The sequence below is a fragment of the Mandrillus leucophaeus genome, unplaced genomic scaffold (assembly GCF_000951045.1).
Source record: "Mandrillus leucophaeus isolate KB7577 unplaced genomic scaffold, Mleu.le_1.0 Scaffold1, whole genome shotgun sequence".
NCBI lineage: Eukaryota > Metazoa > Chordata > Mammalia > Primates > Cercopithecidae > Mandrillus > Mandrillus leucophaeus.
The window spans coordinates 7,022,408-7,040,427 of NW_012098097.1; the positions used below are offsets into that span (position 1 = coordinate 7,022,408).

The following is an 18,020-nucleotide window of genomic DNA, read 5'->3' on the forward strand; positions in this document are numbered from 1 at the left end:
AAAAAAGAACCTAAAATCTTCTGTTGTTGTTATTTTTGAGATGGAGTCTCACTCTGTTGCCCAGGCTGGAGTGCAATGGCGTGATCTCAGCTCACTGCAACCTCTGCCTCCTGGTTTCAAGTGATTCTCCTGCTGCAGCCTCCCGAGTAGCTGGGGCTACAGGCGCCCACCACCACACCTGGCTAATTTTTGTATATTTTGTAGAGATGGGGTTTCACCATGTTGGCCAGGCTGGTCTTGAACTCCTGGCCTCAAGTGATCCACCCATCTTGGCCTCCCAAAGTGCTGGGGTTACAGACGTGAGCCACTGCGCCTGGCCTGAACCTAAAAGTCTTAAGTTATGGATCCCATCCAGCAAGGGGGTAAGATGGGAGGCCTTGGGGAGCCAGACTGGGTGTTTGTCAGAGAGGCACGTTAGGGGGCTGTGTTAGATCTGTGGCTATAAACATCAGGCCTTGGCTGGTCTGATGCTGTCTGAGAGTTCTAGAAGCAAAGGGAAGCAGGGTCCTAGGAGATGCCTGCTGGGAGGCTGCAGAAAGACACGTCAGAGTGGTGCCGTCCAGGGTGGTAGCCCCAGCCATGTGTGGCTATTTTAATTAATTAAAATTAAGTAAAGTTTAAAATGTATTTCTTCAGTTGCACAAGCCATGTTTCAAGTTCTCGGTAGCCACCTGTGGGTAGTGGCAAAGGAGGCTGCACAGCAGGGATTTAGAACAGTTCCTCCACTGGGGAAAGTTCTAGTGCACAGTGCTGGTTTTGACACTCAGCCTGGAGGTGAAGGCAGGGGGTGGCAAGTGACAGCTTTGTCCAGGCAGCAGTGGGGGTGCAGCTCCCGAGCCTTCAGCCCACGCATGCCGGGTGCTCGCTGGCTCTGGGCAGTGTGTCGTAGTAAAGGGTCTAGTGGGTCCTGGGGCGGCTGCGCAGGCCTCCCAGGTGGCCAGCAGGTCAGGAGGTCCACCCTGTTGCTCCTGACCATCCCTGCCCGTCTACCCAGGTGGCTCTCCTACCTCCTGCTCTTTATCCTGGACCTGGTCATCTGCCTCATGGCCTGCCTGGGACTGGCCAAGCGCTCCAAGTGTCTCCTGGCCTCGTGAGTATCCCTACCCGTGGACCTGGGACAAAGAGCTGGGCAGGATGCCATCATCAGAGAGAGACGAGGGCCTGGCCAGCTCCGGAGTGTGGGGAAAACAGCCAGGCTGCCTGAGGCCACCTTCTGCCCCGTCCTCAGCACTCAGCAGAGGAGACAGACAGCAGCCACCAACTCACCATCTGGTCACCCAACGAGCAAGCACTAGGCTTTCCTCCTTCTCTGGGCCTGACTCTGTTGAGCGGCTAAGAAACGTGGGCCCACGCATGAAAGCCTCCGGCCATCTTAGCCAAACGCTGCCCCCTTAGCCTGTGCTCTCATGCCTGGGTCTCTTTAGCCCCAAGGACCTGGGCTCCGTGGCTCTTTCCTAGTAGTGAGCAGGGCCCACGTCAGGGCAGGGACTGAGGCTGCCTTTGGATCCACTGCAAGGGTCTGGGGGGCAGGGTGGGCGGGGTGATGGCTGAGAGGAAGGGGAGCCCGCCTACCAACCTTGTCGCCTGCCTCTCTCCTAGGATGCTGTGCTGCGGAGCACTGAGCCTGCTTCTCAGCTGGGCATCCCTGGCCGCTGATGCCGCTGCGGCAGTGGTGAGTTGGGGGACGGGGTGGGTGGTGGGTGGTCTGCCAGGATACTCCAGTGTGTCTCCAAGCAGGGCCAGCTTCCGGTCCCAGCTCCTAACCTAGAATCCCAGAATCTCAGAACCAAAGGGACTTGAGTCATCTGAACCGGCCCCTCTCGTTACAGATGGGGAAACAGGCCCAGAGAAAGGAAGGGGCCTGCCCAGGGTCAGAGCCAGGATAAGACACTCATGCTTCAGACCCAGAGAGAAGCCCCCAGCCGCCCAGGCGTGCTTAGGCTTACACATGCTTAGGCTTAGGCATGCCTGGGTGACCATGGGCTTCTCTCTAGGTGTGAAGAACTGACCAGGTCTCCTGAGAATGAGTAGGGGTCCGAGCCTCAGACCAGGGAATCCCTCCCGTATCAGAAGCTGCTGCTTTGCCAGCTCCCCAGGCCCTAGGACTGTAGAATGTGGTGTCTGACTTGCCTTCCGTCCCAATGTCCCAGGACTCCCACGGTCTGAAGCACACGTGCTGTATGTTTCTGGATGTGATGCCTCAAAATGGTTTAAAAAAGAAAAAGGTGGGGGTTTCCTATGCAGGTCTACATGATCTTTAATGGACCTAACACTGGCACTAAGCTGTGTGCATGAGGCTGTTCATTCACTCAGCTGACATTGTTTGCTGGGTGGCACTCGATGGTACAAGATGCCTGGGGATGCAGAAGCCAAGAGGACGTGATGGTTGCTGTTGACAAAGTTCCAGCCTTTGGAAGCAAGACTTGTAGGCAGATAACTGTGATACAGTGGAGGTGCAGTGTGTGTGTGTGTTTGTGTGTGTGTTAGTGTGCGTGTGTGTGTTTATGTGTGTTTGTGTGTTTGCGTGTGTGTTTGTATGTGTATGTTTGTGTATGTTTGTGTGTGTGTGTGTGTGTTCATGCACGTGCATGTGATAGAAGAGAACACAGTTTACCAGGGGCATTCAAGGAACCCCTCCCTGATTCAAAGGCCGCAGACTAACCCTGGGACATGCATCTGTTCTGCCCTAGAGACCTGGGGCTTGATAGGGATAAGATGGGAGTGGCTTGTACCAGAAGCTCCCTAAATACACTCACACCTTGTCCAGTGACTTGGGGGTTGGCCACTAGCTCTGGGTGTGGACACAGTGCCCTCAGGGACTCTGGCACTGACTTAGCACCTCAGGCAGAGGCTTATGCAGAAGGGAGAAGAGAGGGCATGTCCTGTCTTTGCTCCCCGCCACCCCAGTGCAGTGACCACGGACCAATGATTGGCAGAGAAAAGGCCCAAGTCACATTTGAAAGCATGCCGGAGCTGGGACACTGCTGCCTGGCCTGCAGCCTCTCCTCTGGGGCCAGGGGCACGCACAGGGAAGCCACAGGGAGCGCACGGCGAGCTCCTCCAGGGCCCCATCCCGCTTTCTGGGCAGCCTCTGCCTTCTGGAGGCAGCAGTGGCTTCCAGCTTGCCGCTGTGAGCTGCCCTGTGGTGGCCACCCCTCCCAGTGGGGGCTCCTCCCTCTCACCAGGCTTCAGTGTTCACAAAAACCAGAGGCCATTTAATCTCCCAGCTGGGCGCCCTGGAATGCAGGGAGCTGGGGAGAAAGGCCATTTCCCTAATTCCTCTAGTCAGGCCCTTGTGTGTGAGAGGGGGAGCAGGCGGTGGAGCTGAATGGGCTTTTGACGGGCTGGAGATGCTGCTGCATTTTAATAGGAAGCCGGGTGAGGAGGAGCCAGGAGGGCGGGGAGGGTGGCCGGCTGTCCCGGGGTTATTGTGGAGAGCTTTTGTGTGGCCTCCCAATGCCACCCTGCTCTCTGAGGCCTGTTTTGACAGCCATGGGGCCAGAGGACTGACAAACCCTCCCCTCTCCGCCCCCCACCCCACCCCTCTCTGTCCCTAGAAAGGACTCCATGAGGACAGAGGGCTGCCCTGGAGATCTGCTCCGGGTGAGGTGGGAGAGGAGGGCCGGCAGGACTTGAGCAGCCAAACTCTGAGCTTCCAGGCCCTGGGGCTACCCCTTGTGGTCAGCACTGCGAGTCAGGAGGTGTCTAGGGTGAGGGACTAGAGCAGGCAGAGAGGCTGGGAAGCCCTGGAAGAAGGAAGGGGGAGGAAGTGGGTTCAGCTGTGAGGGAGGGAGGCAAGGGCTGTCACAAGTGCTTTGGCCACCGAGCCCGGGGACAGAGCGCTCCGGGGAATTCCTCCAGCCAAGGGGCAGCCAGGCCTGCCCCTGAGTCAGAGAGTGGGAGTGTGGCCTCTGCAGCCACTCTGTCTGGGCTCACATCCCCCCTTCAACCCTTCCCAGCAGTGGAAACCCAGAAAGGTTCCTGAAGTTCTCTGTGCCTCAGTTTCCTCCTAGGTAAACACGGAGAATAACAGGACTTACCTCAAAGGGCTGTTGCTAGGGAAAGATGAGTGGGTTAATCCTGGGAGGCACACAGAACATGTCCAATAAACAGTGGCCACCACTGGCTTCCTGTGCATTCATCATCATCATGCTAGGGTCACAGGGCGGCCATTCAGACCCACACCTCCATTCTTAGGAGCTGCCTGCAGGCTTAGCCATCACCTGGGCTGGTTAATGGGCAGCCTCTCCCACCTGCCCCAACTGCTCAGTGCCCTCCTTCCTGTCCCCTCTCCTGCCATCCCCATCACCATGGCATGAATAATGCACACGTGTATTAGTCCATTTTCATGCTGCTGATAAAGACATACCCAAGACTGGGCAATTTACAAAAGAAAGAGGTTTAATTGGACTCACAGTTCCACATGGCTGGGGAAGCCTCATAATCATGGTGGAAGGTAAGGAGGAGCAAGTCATGTCCTACATGGATGGCAGCAGGCAAAGAGGCCTTATGCAGGGAAACTCCCATTTTTAAAACCATCAGATCTGCCAGGTGCGGTGGCTCACACCTGTAATCCCAGCACTTTGGGAGGCCGAGGCGGGTGGATCACCTGAGGTCAGGAGTTCACAACCAGCCTGAACAACATGCCAGAACCCCATCTCTAGTAAAAATACAAAATTAGCCAGGCATAGTGGTGCATGCCTGTAATCTCAGCTATTCGGGAGACTGAACCCAGGAGGCGGAGGTTGCAGCGAGCTGAGATCACGCCACTGCACTCCAGCCTGGGCAACAGAGCGCGACTCTGTCTCAAAAAAAAAAAAAAAAAAAAAAAAATCAGGTCTTGTGAGACTTACTCATTATCACGAGAACAGCGTGAGAAAGACTTGCCCCCATGACTCAGTTACCTCCCACCTAGTCCCTCCCATAACACATGGGGATTCAAGATGAGATTTGGGTGGGGACACAGCCAAACCATACCAACACGTATACACACAAGTGCATATGCATCACACACGTACATGCACATGCACACAGGTGTTTGTCTTCATTAACAGGAGAGTTGACTCCTCGCTGAGTCCCACACCCCAAACCATCCTATGCACCTATCCCAGGAGATGGAGGCTCCAGGGTGGCCAGGGGGTGTGAAGAGCAGGCCTGGCCCGGGACGGGGAGGAGGGAGGCAGGAGGACCACGTCACTGTGGAGCCTTGGACTGGGGCCTCTGTCCCTCTCCTTTCTTGGTTCCCAAACTTCTCAGGGGTGACCCAAACTGAGATAGTGGCCTCGCTCTTTATTTTCCCAAGGCTTCCCCATCCTCCACTTGGGCCTGGCTGCACTCTCTGCCACTCCAGCCAGGGGGCGGGGGCACACCACCAGGCCTGCTGGCGCCACAGCTCTGATAGGTAATAATAGGCCAGGTTGATGTATTATGAATGCTAGTGGTTTGTGTATAAAGCATTTCTCCCAGGGTCTTAAGTGCATGTGTGCGTGCGTGCGTGTGTGTGTGCGTGTGCACATGGGGCTCTCAGGAAGCTCTGTATCTAGAGGGGCATGTTATTCCCCACCCTTGCTATACACACATTTCCTGGACCATAAGTGCTGTGATGCACTAACCTGTAGTTGCTAGAACCCTGCACGGCACCGAGGAAGTACTCCATAAATGTCTATCAACTTAACAAGTTAGTGAGTGATGCTCTATTGTGACCCCTGAGGCAGTGGTTCCTGAAGGAGGACAGGGCCACCGGCAGAGCAGGGCACTCAGAGGGGTCCCCTGCGCAGGGAGCATGCGCCAGAGGAGGGGGACGCCCCTAGGAACAGGCCAGAGGACTTGAGTTCTCCCTGGCTACTCTAGAAGGCAGAGGCCCCCCGTTTTTCCAGTCCCCAGAGCACCCCAGGCCAGATCTGGGGTACACCTGGCTTAGAGGCCATGTACTTGCTGACGCCTCTCCTGGGGCCTGTGTCTGCTCCCACCCTGCTGCATGGGCCTTAGCAATCACCTAGCCAGGCCATGCTGTGGGGCCAGGCCCTCCAGCTCGTAAGTGGCAGCCACCTCTCAGCTCCATGCCCTTCCCACCCCGTGTCTTGGCAGGTGAGGACCTGCCCCCAAGGCTCACAGATGCTTCAGCACCAACCTCCTTCTTTAGAAAAAGTTCGGGGGAGCCTTCATAGATTGTCCACCCGTCCCTGTAGGACTTGATCACAGCAAGACAAAATGTAAAACAGACATGAGCAGATGAGGCCATGGTGTAATGAACTCCCACACACACAGCCTGCAGCTGCCCTGGGGCCCAGGATGGTGGCCCCCAAGGGTCTGTCCCAGAAGAGGCATTTGGGAATAAGAGTAACAGCATGCTCTCCACCCCAGTCACTTTTCCGAGCACTTTACATGCAGTGGGTGAATAGCATTATCATCTCCATGTCATAGATAAGGCAACCGGGGCACAGGAAGAATAAGTAACTTGTCCAAGGTAACAGTGCTAGGAAGGGGCAGAGCCAGGTTTGAACCCAGGAGGCTGGCTCCAGACTCTGTCCTTTGCCACCTGGGAGGGAGCTGAAGGGGCTGGGGTGATGGGCTCCTGGCTCCTCCCAGGACCCCGATGTCCTGGTATCTGACTTTCCTCCACCCCGTCCCTCTCTCCCTCACTCAGGCCACCAGTGACTTCTGTGTGGCTCCTGACACCTTCATCCTGAACATCACGGAGGGCCAGATCAGCACAGGTAACACACTCTCAGGCCGCTGCTGCGGATGCATGGGTGGCCAGACTGTGTGCCCCTACGTACCTCTTTCAGCCCTGCAGCCATCCAACCCTGAACTTGAGGTCCAGCTCTTGCTCTAGGCCATTTCCTAGAAACTGCCTCCCTTGGGAGCTCAGGGACGGGGAGGGAGGTCTGGCTTGGCCACCAAGGATGATAGAGATCTCATCTGGTCATTTGTGAGCTGCCTAACGCCACGCTGTTGCCCTGCAGAGGTGACTCGCTACTACCTGTATTGCAGCCAGAGTGGAAGCAGCCCCTTCCAGCAGGTACGGCCCCCCGAGGCCTGCCCGCACCCTGCCCACAGCCACTCCCCCTTGACCCTAAGCCCCACCACTGATCAGGATGGCGGAGGTGGCAGGGCCTTCCTTGCCTCACCGTCGTCCTCTCCTTAGCTGCTTCTGTGGGGGCGGTGTGGGGAGCTTGCTTTTGGTCATGGGTTCTAGATCGGTGGTTAACGTGTGTGCAGCTCAGTGGGGAGCTGGTTCCATGTAGATGCTGTGCAGCAGCTCTGGGGTGGGGCCGAGATACTGCACGTCTCACAAGCTCCCAGGTGAGGTCAGGGCTGCTGGTCCAAAGACCACATCTGAGCTGCAAGCAGGGAGAAGACTGTGTAGCTTTCAAGAAGCCAGAGGAGCAGGGGGAGACTTCCTGCAAGTGGAAGGCCTGTGCAGCTGCAGCCAGGTGGGAGGGGCAGGAGCATAGGCCCCTCGGCCGCTGTGGGGCTCCTGGGAGATGGAGCCTCACGGTGGGGCTGTGTCTCTCCTGGCCCAGACCCTGACCACCTTCCAGCGCGCGCTCACCACCATGCAGATCCAGGTCGCGGGGCTGCTGCAGTTTGCCGTGCCCCTCTTCTCCACCGCAGAGGTAAGGCAGCTGTGCAGGAAGAGGGGAGCCCCAGATGAACCCTGACAGCCCTTTCCCCTACCCCAGCCCCAGGGCCAGGCTGTGCACAGCTTGCTGCTGGCTCTCTGCGCTCCCACCCCCGTGACCTGGCTCCCACCCTTGGCTCTAGAGGCCCCTGAGCACAGCTGCTGTGGTGGTTTTCTCCGCCAGCTCTCCTCCACAGCCCCTCGGTGTCTCTGTCTCTCTTCCTGCTTCAGGAAGACCTGCTTGCAATCCAGCTCCTGCTGAACTCCTCGGAGTCCAGCCTTCACCAACTCACCGCCATGGTGGACTGCCGAGGGCTCCACAAGGTGCATGGGGGCCCTGGGGGCACGTGGAGGGTGTGAGGGCACCCAGCAGGCCACACCTTCCAGAGAAAAGCCGGTAGAGGCTGAGGAGAGTGGTGGCCTGGGCCCCCTTCAGGCCCAGGAATGGAGCTGAAGCCAGACAGTGGGAAGGGACGGGGTGCCTGGCCTTTCTCCAAAGGCTGAGACAGGAAGACTCAGTACAAGGGACCAGGGATCAGGGATGGGAGGGTTGTATCCTGTTGGCTCTGGGTCACTGGGGGACCCTGACCAATACGAGGGAGGCTATTCCCCGTTGTCCAGACTCCTGGCCATTTGGTCAACACATCCCTCTCCCTGGGTTGCAAATGGATGTCCCAATCCCACTGCCAGAGTCTTCCTTCCAGGAACTTGAAATATCAGACAGACACAATGATTCAGGGAACACATGGCGAGCACATGAGAGCCTCCCAGCCCCAAGCAGTGAGCCAGTGTATGGCGACAGCTTTCACATCCCAGGTGGATTTAGTGCAGACAGTCTTTGTCATCATCATAGCTGTCAGCTCCAGGCTTGGCCCTGTTCTGTGCATTTTATATCCAGTATGTCATCCAGTTCTCACAGTTATATTGTGAGACACATGTTATTTCCTAGGAAATTGGCATGCGTGTGTGTGTGTATGAATAGACGCATAGATACAGCTATGTGTGTGTTTTTGTGCACGCGTGTGTATGGATAGACGCATAGATATGTGTGTGCGCACGTGCATGTGTGTCTGTGTGTACGTGTGTGTGTATGGATAGATGCATAGATATAGCTATGTGTGTGCGCACGTGCGTGTGTATGGATAGATGCACCGATATATCTGTGTGTGCACACGTGCGTGTGTGTGTGTGCACGTGTGTGTATGGATAGACACATAGATATACCTATGTGTGTGTGTGCATGTGTGTGTGCATGTGCATGTGTGTGTGTGTGCACGCGTGTGTGTATGGATAGACGCATAGATATAGCTATATCTGTGTGTGCGCACGTGCATGTGTGTGCACTTGTGTGATGTGTATGTCTGTGTGCATGTGTGTGGTGTGTGTGCGGTTGTGTGTGTGCACAAATGTGTGTGTGGTATGTGCATGTGTGTGCACACATGTGTGGTGTGCACGTGTGTGTGGTGCATGTGTGTGTGCATGTGCCTGTATGAATGTGGGGGGGTGTGATGTGTGCATGTGTATGGTGTGTGCGTGTGGTGTGTGTGCATGTGTGTTGTGCACACGTGTGTGGACACGTGTGTGGTGTGTGTGCGTGTGTGTGCATGTGTGTGTGGGGGTGTGTGTGGTATGTGTGCATGTGTGTTGTGCACAAATATGTGCGCGCATGTGTGTGGTGTGTGTGCATGTGTGCATATGTGTGTGCATGTGGGGGGTGCGTGGGGTGTGCGTGTGTGGTGTGTGTGTGCATGTGTGCGTGTGTGTGTGCATGTGTGCATGTGTGCGTGTATGTGGGGAGTGCGTGTGGTGTGTGTGTGTGGTGTATGTGCATGTGTGCGGTGTGCATGTGTGCATGTGTGCGTGTATGTGGGGAGTGCGTGTGGTGTGTGTGTGTGGTGTATGTGCATGTGTGCGTGTGTGTGTGCATGTGTGCGTGTGTGTGTGTATGTGGGGGGTGCGTGTGGTGTGTGTGTGTGGTGTGTGTGTGTAAAGTGGCCTACTGAAGAGTCCTGACTTGACACATCAGGGGCTTGGGTTTTGATCCTGGTCGTCTGACGTCAGAGCTAAGAACATGGCAGTCACCCCTGTCTCCTCTCTCCTTCCCGTTCTACACTAATCCCCAGCAAGTCTTGGCAGCTCTCCTCTCAGCTGTACCCTGAGTCCATCCATTTCTCTTTCTCTCCACGGCTTCCACCATGACCCGGTCCTGCTCCTCCAGCAGACAGTGGCCTCCTCCCACTTTCTCTTGCCCCCTCCCCACCCATGAGCTTTCACACATTCTGCCAGAGCAGTCCTTTTGCAAACTAGATTGGATCACATCCCTTCCATTCCCACACGCTCCGATGTCTTTCTGACCCCTTATAAAAGTCCGTACTCCTCTCCTGCGCTGCAAGGCCCAGCATGACCTGGCCCCTCCAACCCCATCTCCTGCTGGCCTGTGTTCTCTCTCTTTCCTGAACAGGCCAAGCCTGTCCCCTTTGCCCCCTCTTCTCAAAGTGTGCTGCTTCTTGCCATCCTGGCCTCAGCTTCAGTGCCCCCATCTCTGGTTCCCCACCCTGCAACCTCATCTGCCCTGTTCAGAGCCAACTTCTTAGTGCCTAGCGCATAGTAGGTGCTCAGCAAATGTTTGCAGAGTGAACCCAAGAAGCCCCATTGTGTTAGGCTCCAGAGTGTGGATCCTTAATGGTGCTACAAGGTGCTCAGGATGGGGAGCAGCCAGGAGACCCCGGGTTCAGTCTCGGGGGAGAGGGGCTTCCAGAGGAGAGCCTGGCCCCCAGGCTTTGCCCCCGCTCCTTCACTAGCTGCATGTCCCTCCTCTTCCTCCAGGACTATCTGGACGCCCTTGCTGGCATCTGCTACGACGGCCTCCAGGGCTTGCTGTACCTTGGCCTCTTCTCCTTCCTGGCCGCCCTCGCCTTCTCCACCATGATCTGTGCGGGGCCAAGGGCCTGGAAGCACTTCACCACCAGGTGGGCTGCCTAGTAAGGAGGGGAGCCTCCCACGGCCTGGGGGTCTCCTGGGAGAGCAGCAGACAGGGGCCTCTGCTCTACGATTTAGCTGATAACCCAGGACTGAGGAGGGCAGCAGAGGGCCTGGACATTCAGCCCAATAGGCTGGCTGGCTTCTACAGAAGCTTCCCCAAGAGTCCAGACAGACCCTCCAAAGGAGTTCAGTGGGGCCCAGAGCAGGAGCTGGGGCCCAGGGTGGTGACAGCCCTCAGGCCACAGCCTGGCCTCCCTTCTCCTCTCTTCTCACCAGGACTTTGCGATCTGGAATGAGGACAGTTCCCGGTGCTGGGAGGGGTGCCCCGGGAATACCAAGACGGATACATGGGGTCACTGTTTTCAGGGAGCCTGCAGTCCTCTTGAGGAGATGGGAAGGGACAGAAGGCGTATAGGCACCTCATGAGCAGATTAGGCAAGAGGACACAGGATAGGGAGGACCCACGTGCGCACAGTCAGCATGGTGGGGAGCCTGGAAGAGCTGGTCGTGAAGCTGGGAATGGGCCAGAGTGATCTGCAGGAGGCAGGCCAGGGACCGTGTTTTAAAGGAGTCTCAAGGAGACACACACGGCCAGAGTCCTGACAGGAAAGGCAGGGAAGCAGGACAGGACCTGGCTGCCTCGGTGCCTCCTTCACCCTTCACAGCTGGCCATCTTCTACTCGTTGTTCTAGAAACAGAGACTACGACGACATTGATGATGATGACCCCTTTAACCCCCAAGCCTGGCGCATGGCGGCCCACAATCCCCCGAGGGGGCAGCTTCACAGCTTCTGCAGCTACAGCAGTGGCCTGGGCAGTCAGACCAGCCTGCAGCCCCCTGCTCAGACCATCTCCAACGCGCCTGTCTCCGAGTACATGTACGGCCTGCTCACACACCCGGGCTGGGTAGCACTGCCTGGATAGCATGTTGGGTGGGGTCTACAGCGCCAGGTGGGGGGAGGAAGGCATCCAAGGCCACCCGTGGTCCCCACTACAGCCACGGGGTGCCTGGAGGGAAGGCCCCCCGGAGCATCTGGTCACCCCTTCACACCCACATGTGCTGGGGGAAGAACCCACTGATGTCAGCAGCCTCTGCCACAAGCTGATGGGACAGGTCCCAGGCCCGAGAAGCTGCATTTCTCCAGGCCATGCTGCTCTCAGCCTTCGTTGCCCATCAGCCATTTGTCCCTAGGCTTCCCAAGGTGCTCTTCTCCATATCTGCCCACCGCACCTCCTCCACTCTAGCTGTGGTTCGGGTCCATCCCCTGCCTCCCATGTGCTCACCCACGGGACCCTCCTGTAGAAATCCGCACATAGCTCCACTCCCACACCATCCCCTCCTGAGCTCTCCTCTCATCCCCGCAGGAACCAGGCCATGCTCTTTGGTAGGAACCCACGCTACGAGAACGTGCCGCTCATCGGGAGAGCCTCCCCTCCGCCTACGGTAATTGGGGCTCTGGCCCTTCCTTGTTGGGGTAATACGTAAAGACAAAACCTCCTGCCAACCCAGTGAATCCTGTCCACAAAGGCAGAAAAGAATGAAACGTCCTGTAATTGAATACGCTCTAAACCAGACCGTCGCGGGCATCCCAGGCAGTCCGCTAAGGAGATTGCAAAGACGCAAGAAATCTCACTCCTTCCCCTAACCAGGCAGGAATAAGACACAGCCCACTGCATACCTGTCATCCAGCAAGAGGACTTGATGGCACTGTTTGTCACAGTAGTCCACCTTAATCCACTTGCTGATTGGGGTGGCCGTCCTGGTTAAGTAATTGCCTTTATTTATTTGTTTTATTTATTTATTTTGAGATGGAATCTCACTCTGTTGCCGAGGCTGGAGTGCAGTCAGTAGCACAATATCGGCTTGCTGCAACCCAGGTTTCAAGCAATTATCCTGCCTCAGCCTCCCAAGTAGGTGGGATTACAGGTGCGTGCCGCAACACCTGGCTAATTTTTGTATTTTTAGTAGAGATGGGGTTTCACCATGTTGGCCAGGCTGGTCTCGAACTTCTGACCTCAGGTGATCCGCCTGCCTCGACGTTCCAAAGTGCTGGGATTATAGGCATGAGCCACCGCAACTGGCCAGCTAATTGCCTTTATCCAGAGGAAAAATAAAACTCCTATTTCCGTAACAATCAGATAGTTACAACTTGGAGCGAGGCCCCTAAGTGAACTGTCACTGAGAAGGAGATGAGGTGCTGTCTTCCTGATGTTGGTACTTCCAAGAGATGGCTCCCAGACCATGAGAACCCATCCCTGGATTGTAACACTGGCAAGGGCCATATTCAGCCTTTAAGAAGGTTTGCAGACATCTCAAAAGACAGAAATTATTTACAGTGGTACGTTTCTAAAGGAAATACTGCACGAAGAGAGGGGGCCTCATTCCCTTTGTGCACCAGAGAAAATTAAGGAAGTGTTTTTCTTTGTAGATTTCTGTTTACCTTAATCCTTGGTCTTTCTTGGGCTAGAGGGTGGGTGGGCTGTGGTGGCGGGTCTGGGAGGGCTGAACCTGAACACAGCCTTCCTCAATCCGTCTCAGCTCCCCGTGTCCCTAGGACTGTGCCCGAGTGGGGTCTGTGCCTCTTGTCCACCCCACCACCTCCAGCCAGGGTACCTGAGATGCAGCCTCAGGGGAGTAGCTCAGGGTGGGAGGTTGAGAAGCAAAGACGGTGCTGTCTCATCCCAGAGAAGTATCCAGAGGACTCAGAAACACTGGCTGAGACAAAGAGCTGCAAACAGACAGGGAAGTGACCACCGAGGTTCAGGGACACAGACCCCAGTGCCAAATGCCTGGGTTCACATCCCAGCTCATCGCTTATGGCCTCTGTGACTTTGGACAAGCACTTTGCTGCTCTGTGCCTCAGTTTCCCCATCTATAGAATGGGTATGGGAATACTAGCACGTTCGTCCTCGGTGGTGTGTGCATTGGGGAAATTGATTATTATCAGAGCGTACGTGTGAAGCATCTAGTGAGTGCCGTAGGACAAGGAGCTGTTATCTGTGATTTTCTTCCACCCCACCTCCACAGAGCTGTGGCATTTATTAATTTAATTTAATTTTTTTTTTATTTTTTTATGAGACGGAGTCTCACTCTTCTGCCCAGGCTGGAGTGCAGTGGTGTGATCTCAGCTCACTACAACACCTCCCGGGTTCAAGCGATTCTCCTGCCTCAGCCTCCCTACTAGCTGGGATATACAAGCATGCACCACCACACCTGGCTAATTTTTGTATTTTTAGCAGAGACAGGGTTTCACCAGGCTGGTCTCGAACTCCTGACCTCAGGTGATTCACCCTCCTTGGCCTCCCAAAGTGCTGGGATTACAGGCGTGAGCCACCGCACCCGGCCAGAGCTGTGGCATTTATAAGAAAGGACAAGGGGAATCAAAGGCCAGAAGTCTGCCACGGGTGGGCAGAAGGGTTCTGGAGCCAGGCGTCTCCCTTCATTTGGCCGGGTGAGGCACTTCACTGCCCCCGCCCAGGTAGTTTGGAAGGGAACATCCAACAGGAAGGCAGAAGCACTGGAGCCCGAGTACCTGGGACCAGCGTGATAGACCTGGGCCCTGAGGACCCAGGAAGTGCACGCACAGGCACCCAGGGAGTCAGCTTCCTGGTCATGGCACTTGGTGAAAATCATACCATCAGACCCAAGAAAAGAGCAAGTGGGACCCAGTCACTGTCTTCAGGAAGTTCCAGTCTATAGAAGGGGCACTCAAGAAGGCTGCCTGTAGAAAGTGCTACAAGGTACTTTGGGACCAGGAAGAAGGAGCTGTCTTTGCTGCTGCTCTAGGGAATTCCAGAAAGTTCTATTTAATAGTTGGCATTTGAGCCACAGTGTAGAGCAGGGGCTCACTCAGGGGCAGTTTTCCCCCCGAGGACATTTGGCAATGTCTGGAGGCATTTTCATTACCACACTTGGAGGCCGGGGAAGGGGGCTGGATGCTATTGACATTAGTGGGTGGAGCCCCCACCATAAAGCCTGGTGCAGCCCCAAATGTCCATGGGTTATGGGGCCTGTCCTCTGCGTGTGGGATGTTTAGCAGCGTCCCTGGCCTCGACCCACTAGCAAGCCTGCTGAAACCAATCCCCCTGTCATTCACTCCTGCGCCACCACCTTGGTGCTTTTGCCTGGAGCACCTCACCTGCTGTCCCCGCAGCTTTATCAACACAAGCCCCGGCCTCATGTTGTTCTTCTTCCTAGAGTCCTCGGAAGTGGGCTGGTTGAACCTGTATTCAAAGTCCGCACCATTTATTATTTATTCTTATTTTTTTTAGACAGAGTATCACTCTGTCACCTAGGTTGGAGTACAGTGGCGCAATCTCAGCTCACTGCATCCTCCACCTCCTGGGTTCAAGCAATTCTCATGCCTCAGCCTCCCAAGTACCTGGGACTGCAGGCATGTGCCACCACGCCCGGCTAATCTTTGCATTTTTAGTAGAGATGGGATTTCGCCATGCTGACCAGGCTAGTCTCAAACTCCTGGCCTCAAGTGATCCACCTGCCTCGGCCTCCCAAAGTGCTGGGGTTACAGGCATGAGCCACCATGCCCCGCCTAGAAGTCAGCACCTTTTAAATCCCAGCCTAGCTTCTCTCACTAATTGGAAGCCTCCTGGGTTCCTTTTTCCAACCACCAGCTGCTATGGCCCCAGGAATGCAGATTGGCTTTAATATTAATCTAAGCACAACGTAATTAGGGGGAATCTGCTGTGAAAAAAGAATTACTCTATGCATTGTGGTGCCAAATAAAAATGATTTTCGGATTACCTTCTGTTTGAAAGATCCAGGCCACTCGTCCTGCCGTTAGCAGAGATAATCAGCAACTGACCTTATTTGCAAGGCTCAAGGACAGAAAACCCTTCCTCCCTAGATTTAAGACCTGCCCAGAAACACTTATTGCTTTGGCCAAGTTGACTGCGCAGTCCCACCTAGCTCAGCCTGCCCTGGGAAGACCCTTCCACCTCCATGCCTGGTAAGGGACCTAGAGAGACATCTAATGATGCTGCAGACCAAGGAACCCCACAGCGTGGAGGATGTGGGTGTCTGCCCCAGTAAAGACAGCACAGCTAGCTGCGCCCCACCCTCCCGGGGTGCCTGCTCTAAACACTCCTTAGGATTGAGCAAGTTCGAGAAGTGGATAAACTCCTCCCTCTGCCGAGCGCCCTCTCTGGGACAGTCCGGGGATCTCACTGGGTGGGTGATGTCACTCACGCCTGGTGATCGGGATATACAGCCTGTCCCTTGCTGGAAATGTTTCTTTGCCCAGCTCTGCCTTCAAGGAATAATCTCTCCTATCCTTTTAGGCACTGTTTCCTGGACTTGATGAACAAAAATGACTCAGGGCAATTAAAATTGAGTGAACAAAAATGACCCAAGGCAGTTAACAATACTGACATTGAGACTTCTCTTCAGACTTATAGAAACAGAATATCTTGGGGAAAGAGCCTGGGAGATTCTAAGTTTAGCGAACTTATTATCATTCAAGTTGGGAAATACTGCTTTAAGAAGGAGGGTCTTGGCCAGCACAGTGGCTCATGCCTGTAATCCCAGCACTTTGGGAGGTCAAGGCAGGTGGATCACTTGAGGCCAGGAGCTCGAGACCAGCCTGGTCAACATGGTGGAACCCCATCTCTACTAAAAATACAAAAATTAGCTGGGCGTGGTGATGGGTGCCTGTAATCCCACCTACTCGGGAGGCTGAGGCAGGAGAATCACTTGAACCCAGGAGGCAGAGGTTGTAGTGAGCCAAGAGTGCAACACAGCACTCCAGCCTGGGTGACAGAGTGAGTTTCTGTCTCAAAGAAAATAAAAAAGAAGGAGGGTCTCATCCTTGCATATGCATCAGGATCGCCTGAGGGACCCACCCTGTTTTTGATTCAGAAAATCTGAGTTAGAGCCTGGAGATGTGCCTTTTTTTGTTTTTTTGATACTGAGTTTCGCTCTTGTTGCCCAGGCTGGAGTGCAGTGGCATGATCTCAGCTCACTGCAACCTCCCCCCAAGATCACGCGGTTCTCCTGCCTCAACCTCCCGAGTAGCTGAGATTACAGGCCCCCACTGATTTTTTTGTATTTTTAGTAGAGACAGGGTTTCACCATGTTGGCATGGCTGGTCTCGAACTCCTGACCTCAGGTGATCCACCTGCCTCCGCCTCCCAAAGTGCTGGGATTATAGGCGTGAGCCACCGCGCCTGGCCGGAGATGCGCATGTCTGACATATTCCTAGGTAAAGCTGATGCTGCTGCCCTGGAAATCGCGCTTGGAGAACCACTGCTCTGAGGTGGGCTTCTTCAGCCTCAGTGCTATTGATGGGCAGGGTCATTCTCGGTGGTTGGTTCCTGTGCATTGTAGGATGTCTAGCAGCATCCCTGGCCTCTACTTGCTACATGCCAGTGGCACCCCAGTCCCCAGTTGTGACAACCAGAATGTCTCCAGACATTGCCTAATGCCCTGGGAGGCAAAAACACCCCTGGTTGAGACCCACTGGGTCGAAGAGCCTCATGCTCCCTCCTCCCCGACCCCAGCCCAAGTGGAAGCATTTCATTCTCCCCGATGTGAATGGCCTGGACCCCTGAAACTTCCCTGTATCAGGAGAGTGGCAGCTTCTGGAAGCTTGTTAGAAGTGCAGAATCTCAGGTCCTGTGGACAAGATCCCCAGGTAGCCTGTGTGCAGGGGATAGAGTGAAAGGCCCTCTCCACTGCCAAGGACGAGTAACTAAGGTCTGTCAAGCACCTACTCTGTACTGGGTCACTGCTTCTCCAACTTGAGTGCACACTGGAATCGCCTAAAGAGCTCTGAAAACACTGATAGCTCTTTAAAATGCTTAGTTTTATGTTATGTGCATGGTTTTTTTTTTTTTTAAGAGACAGAGTCTCGCTCTGTTGCCCGGGATGACATGCAGTGGTGTGATCTTAGCTTGCTGCAACCTCCACCTCCTAGGCTCAAGTACCTTCTCCTCCTGCCTCAGCCTCCTGAGTGGTTGGGACTACAGGTGCATGCCACCGTGTCCAGCTCATTTTTTGTATTTTTGATAGAGACAGGATTTTGCCATGTTGCCCAAGCTGGTCTCGAACTCCTGGGCTCAAACGATCCTCCTGCCTCTGTCTTCTAAAGTGCTGGGATTACAGGTATGAGTCACCACCATTATGTGCATTTTGCATCAACAAAAATATCCATATCTATATACTAGCAGGTGTGGCCTGGGCATCAGGATGTTTTTAGGCTTCCCAGGTGTTTCTGGCGAGCAGCCCGGGTTGAGAGCAGCTGTGTTAAGGCTCTTCCCTGCTCCATATCATTTCACCCTTTCTTTTTTTTTTGAGACAGAGTCTCACTCTATAGCCCAGGCTGGAGTGCAGTGGTGCAATCTTGGCTCACTGCAAACTCCGCCTCCCAGGTTCACGCCATTCTCCTGCCTCAGCCTT

General features: G+C 55.0%; 1 protein-coding gene across 3 annotated transcripts in view; it reads left to right on the top strand.

Annotated features, from left to right (window-relative positions):
• TTYH2 (tweety family member 2) overlaps positions 1-18,020 on the top strand; it is an 86,656-nt gene that overhangs the window by 66,034 nt on the left and 2,602 nt on the right. For all 3 annotated transcript variants that reach the window (XM_011971923.1, XM_011971770.1, XM_011971846.1), the window contains 9 exons: positions 995-1,090; positions 1,600-1,672; positions 6,647-6,716; positions 6,966-7,021; positions 7,527-7,619; positions 7,856-7,948; positions 10,451-10,593; positions 11,299-11,484; positions 11,972-12,050. In XM_011971923.1, the coding sequence (XP_011827313.1) occupies positions 995-1,090; positions 1,600-1,672; positions 6,647-6,716; positions 6,966-7,021; positions 7,527-7,619; positions 7,856-7,948; positions 10,451-10,593; positions 11,299-11,484; positions 11,972-12,050 (889 nt within the window). The remainder of the gene's footprint in view (positions 1-994; positions 1,091-1,599; positions 1,673-6,646; positions 6,717-6,965; positions 7,022-7,526; positions 7,620-7,855; positions 7,949-10,450; positions 10,594-11,298; positions 11,485-11,971; positions 12,051-18,020) is intronic.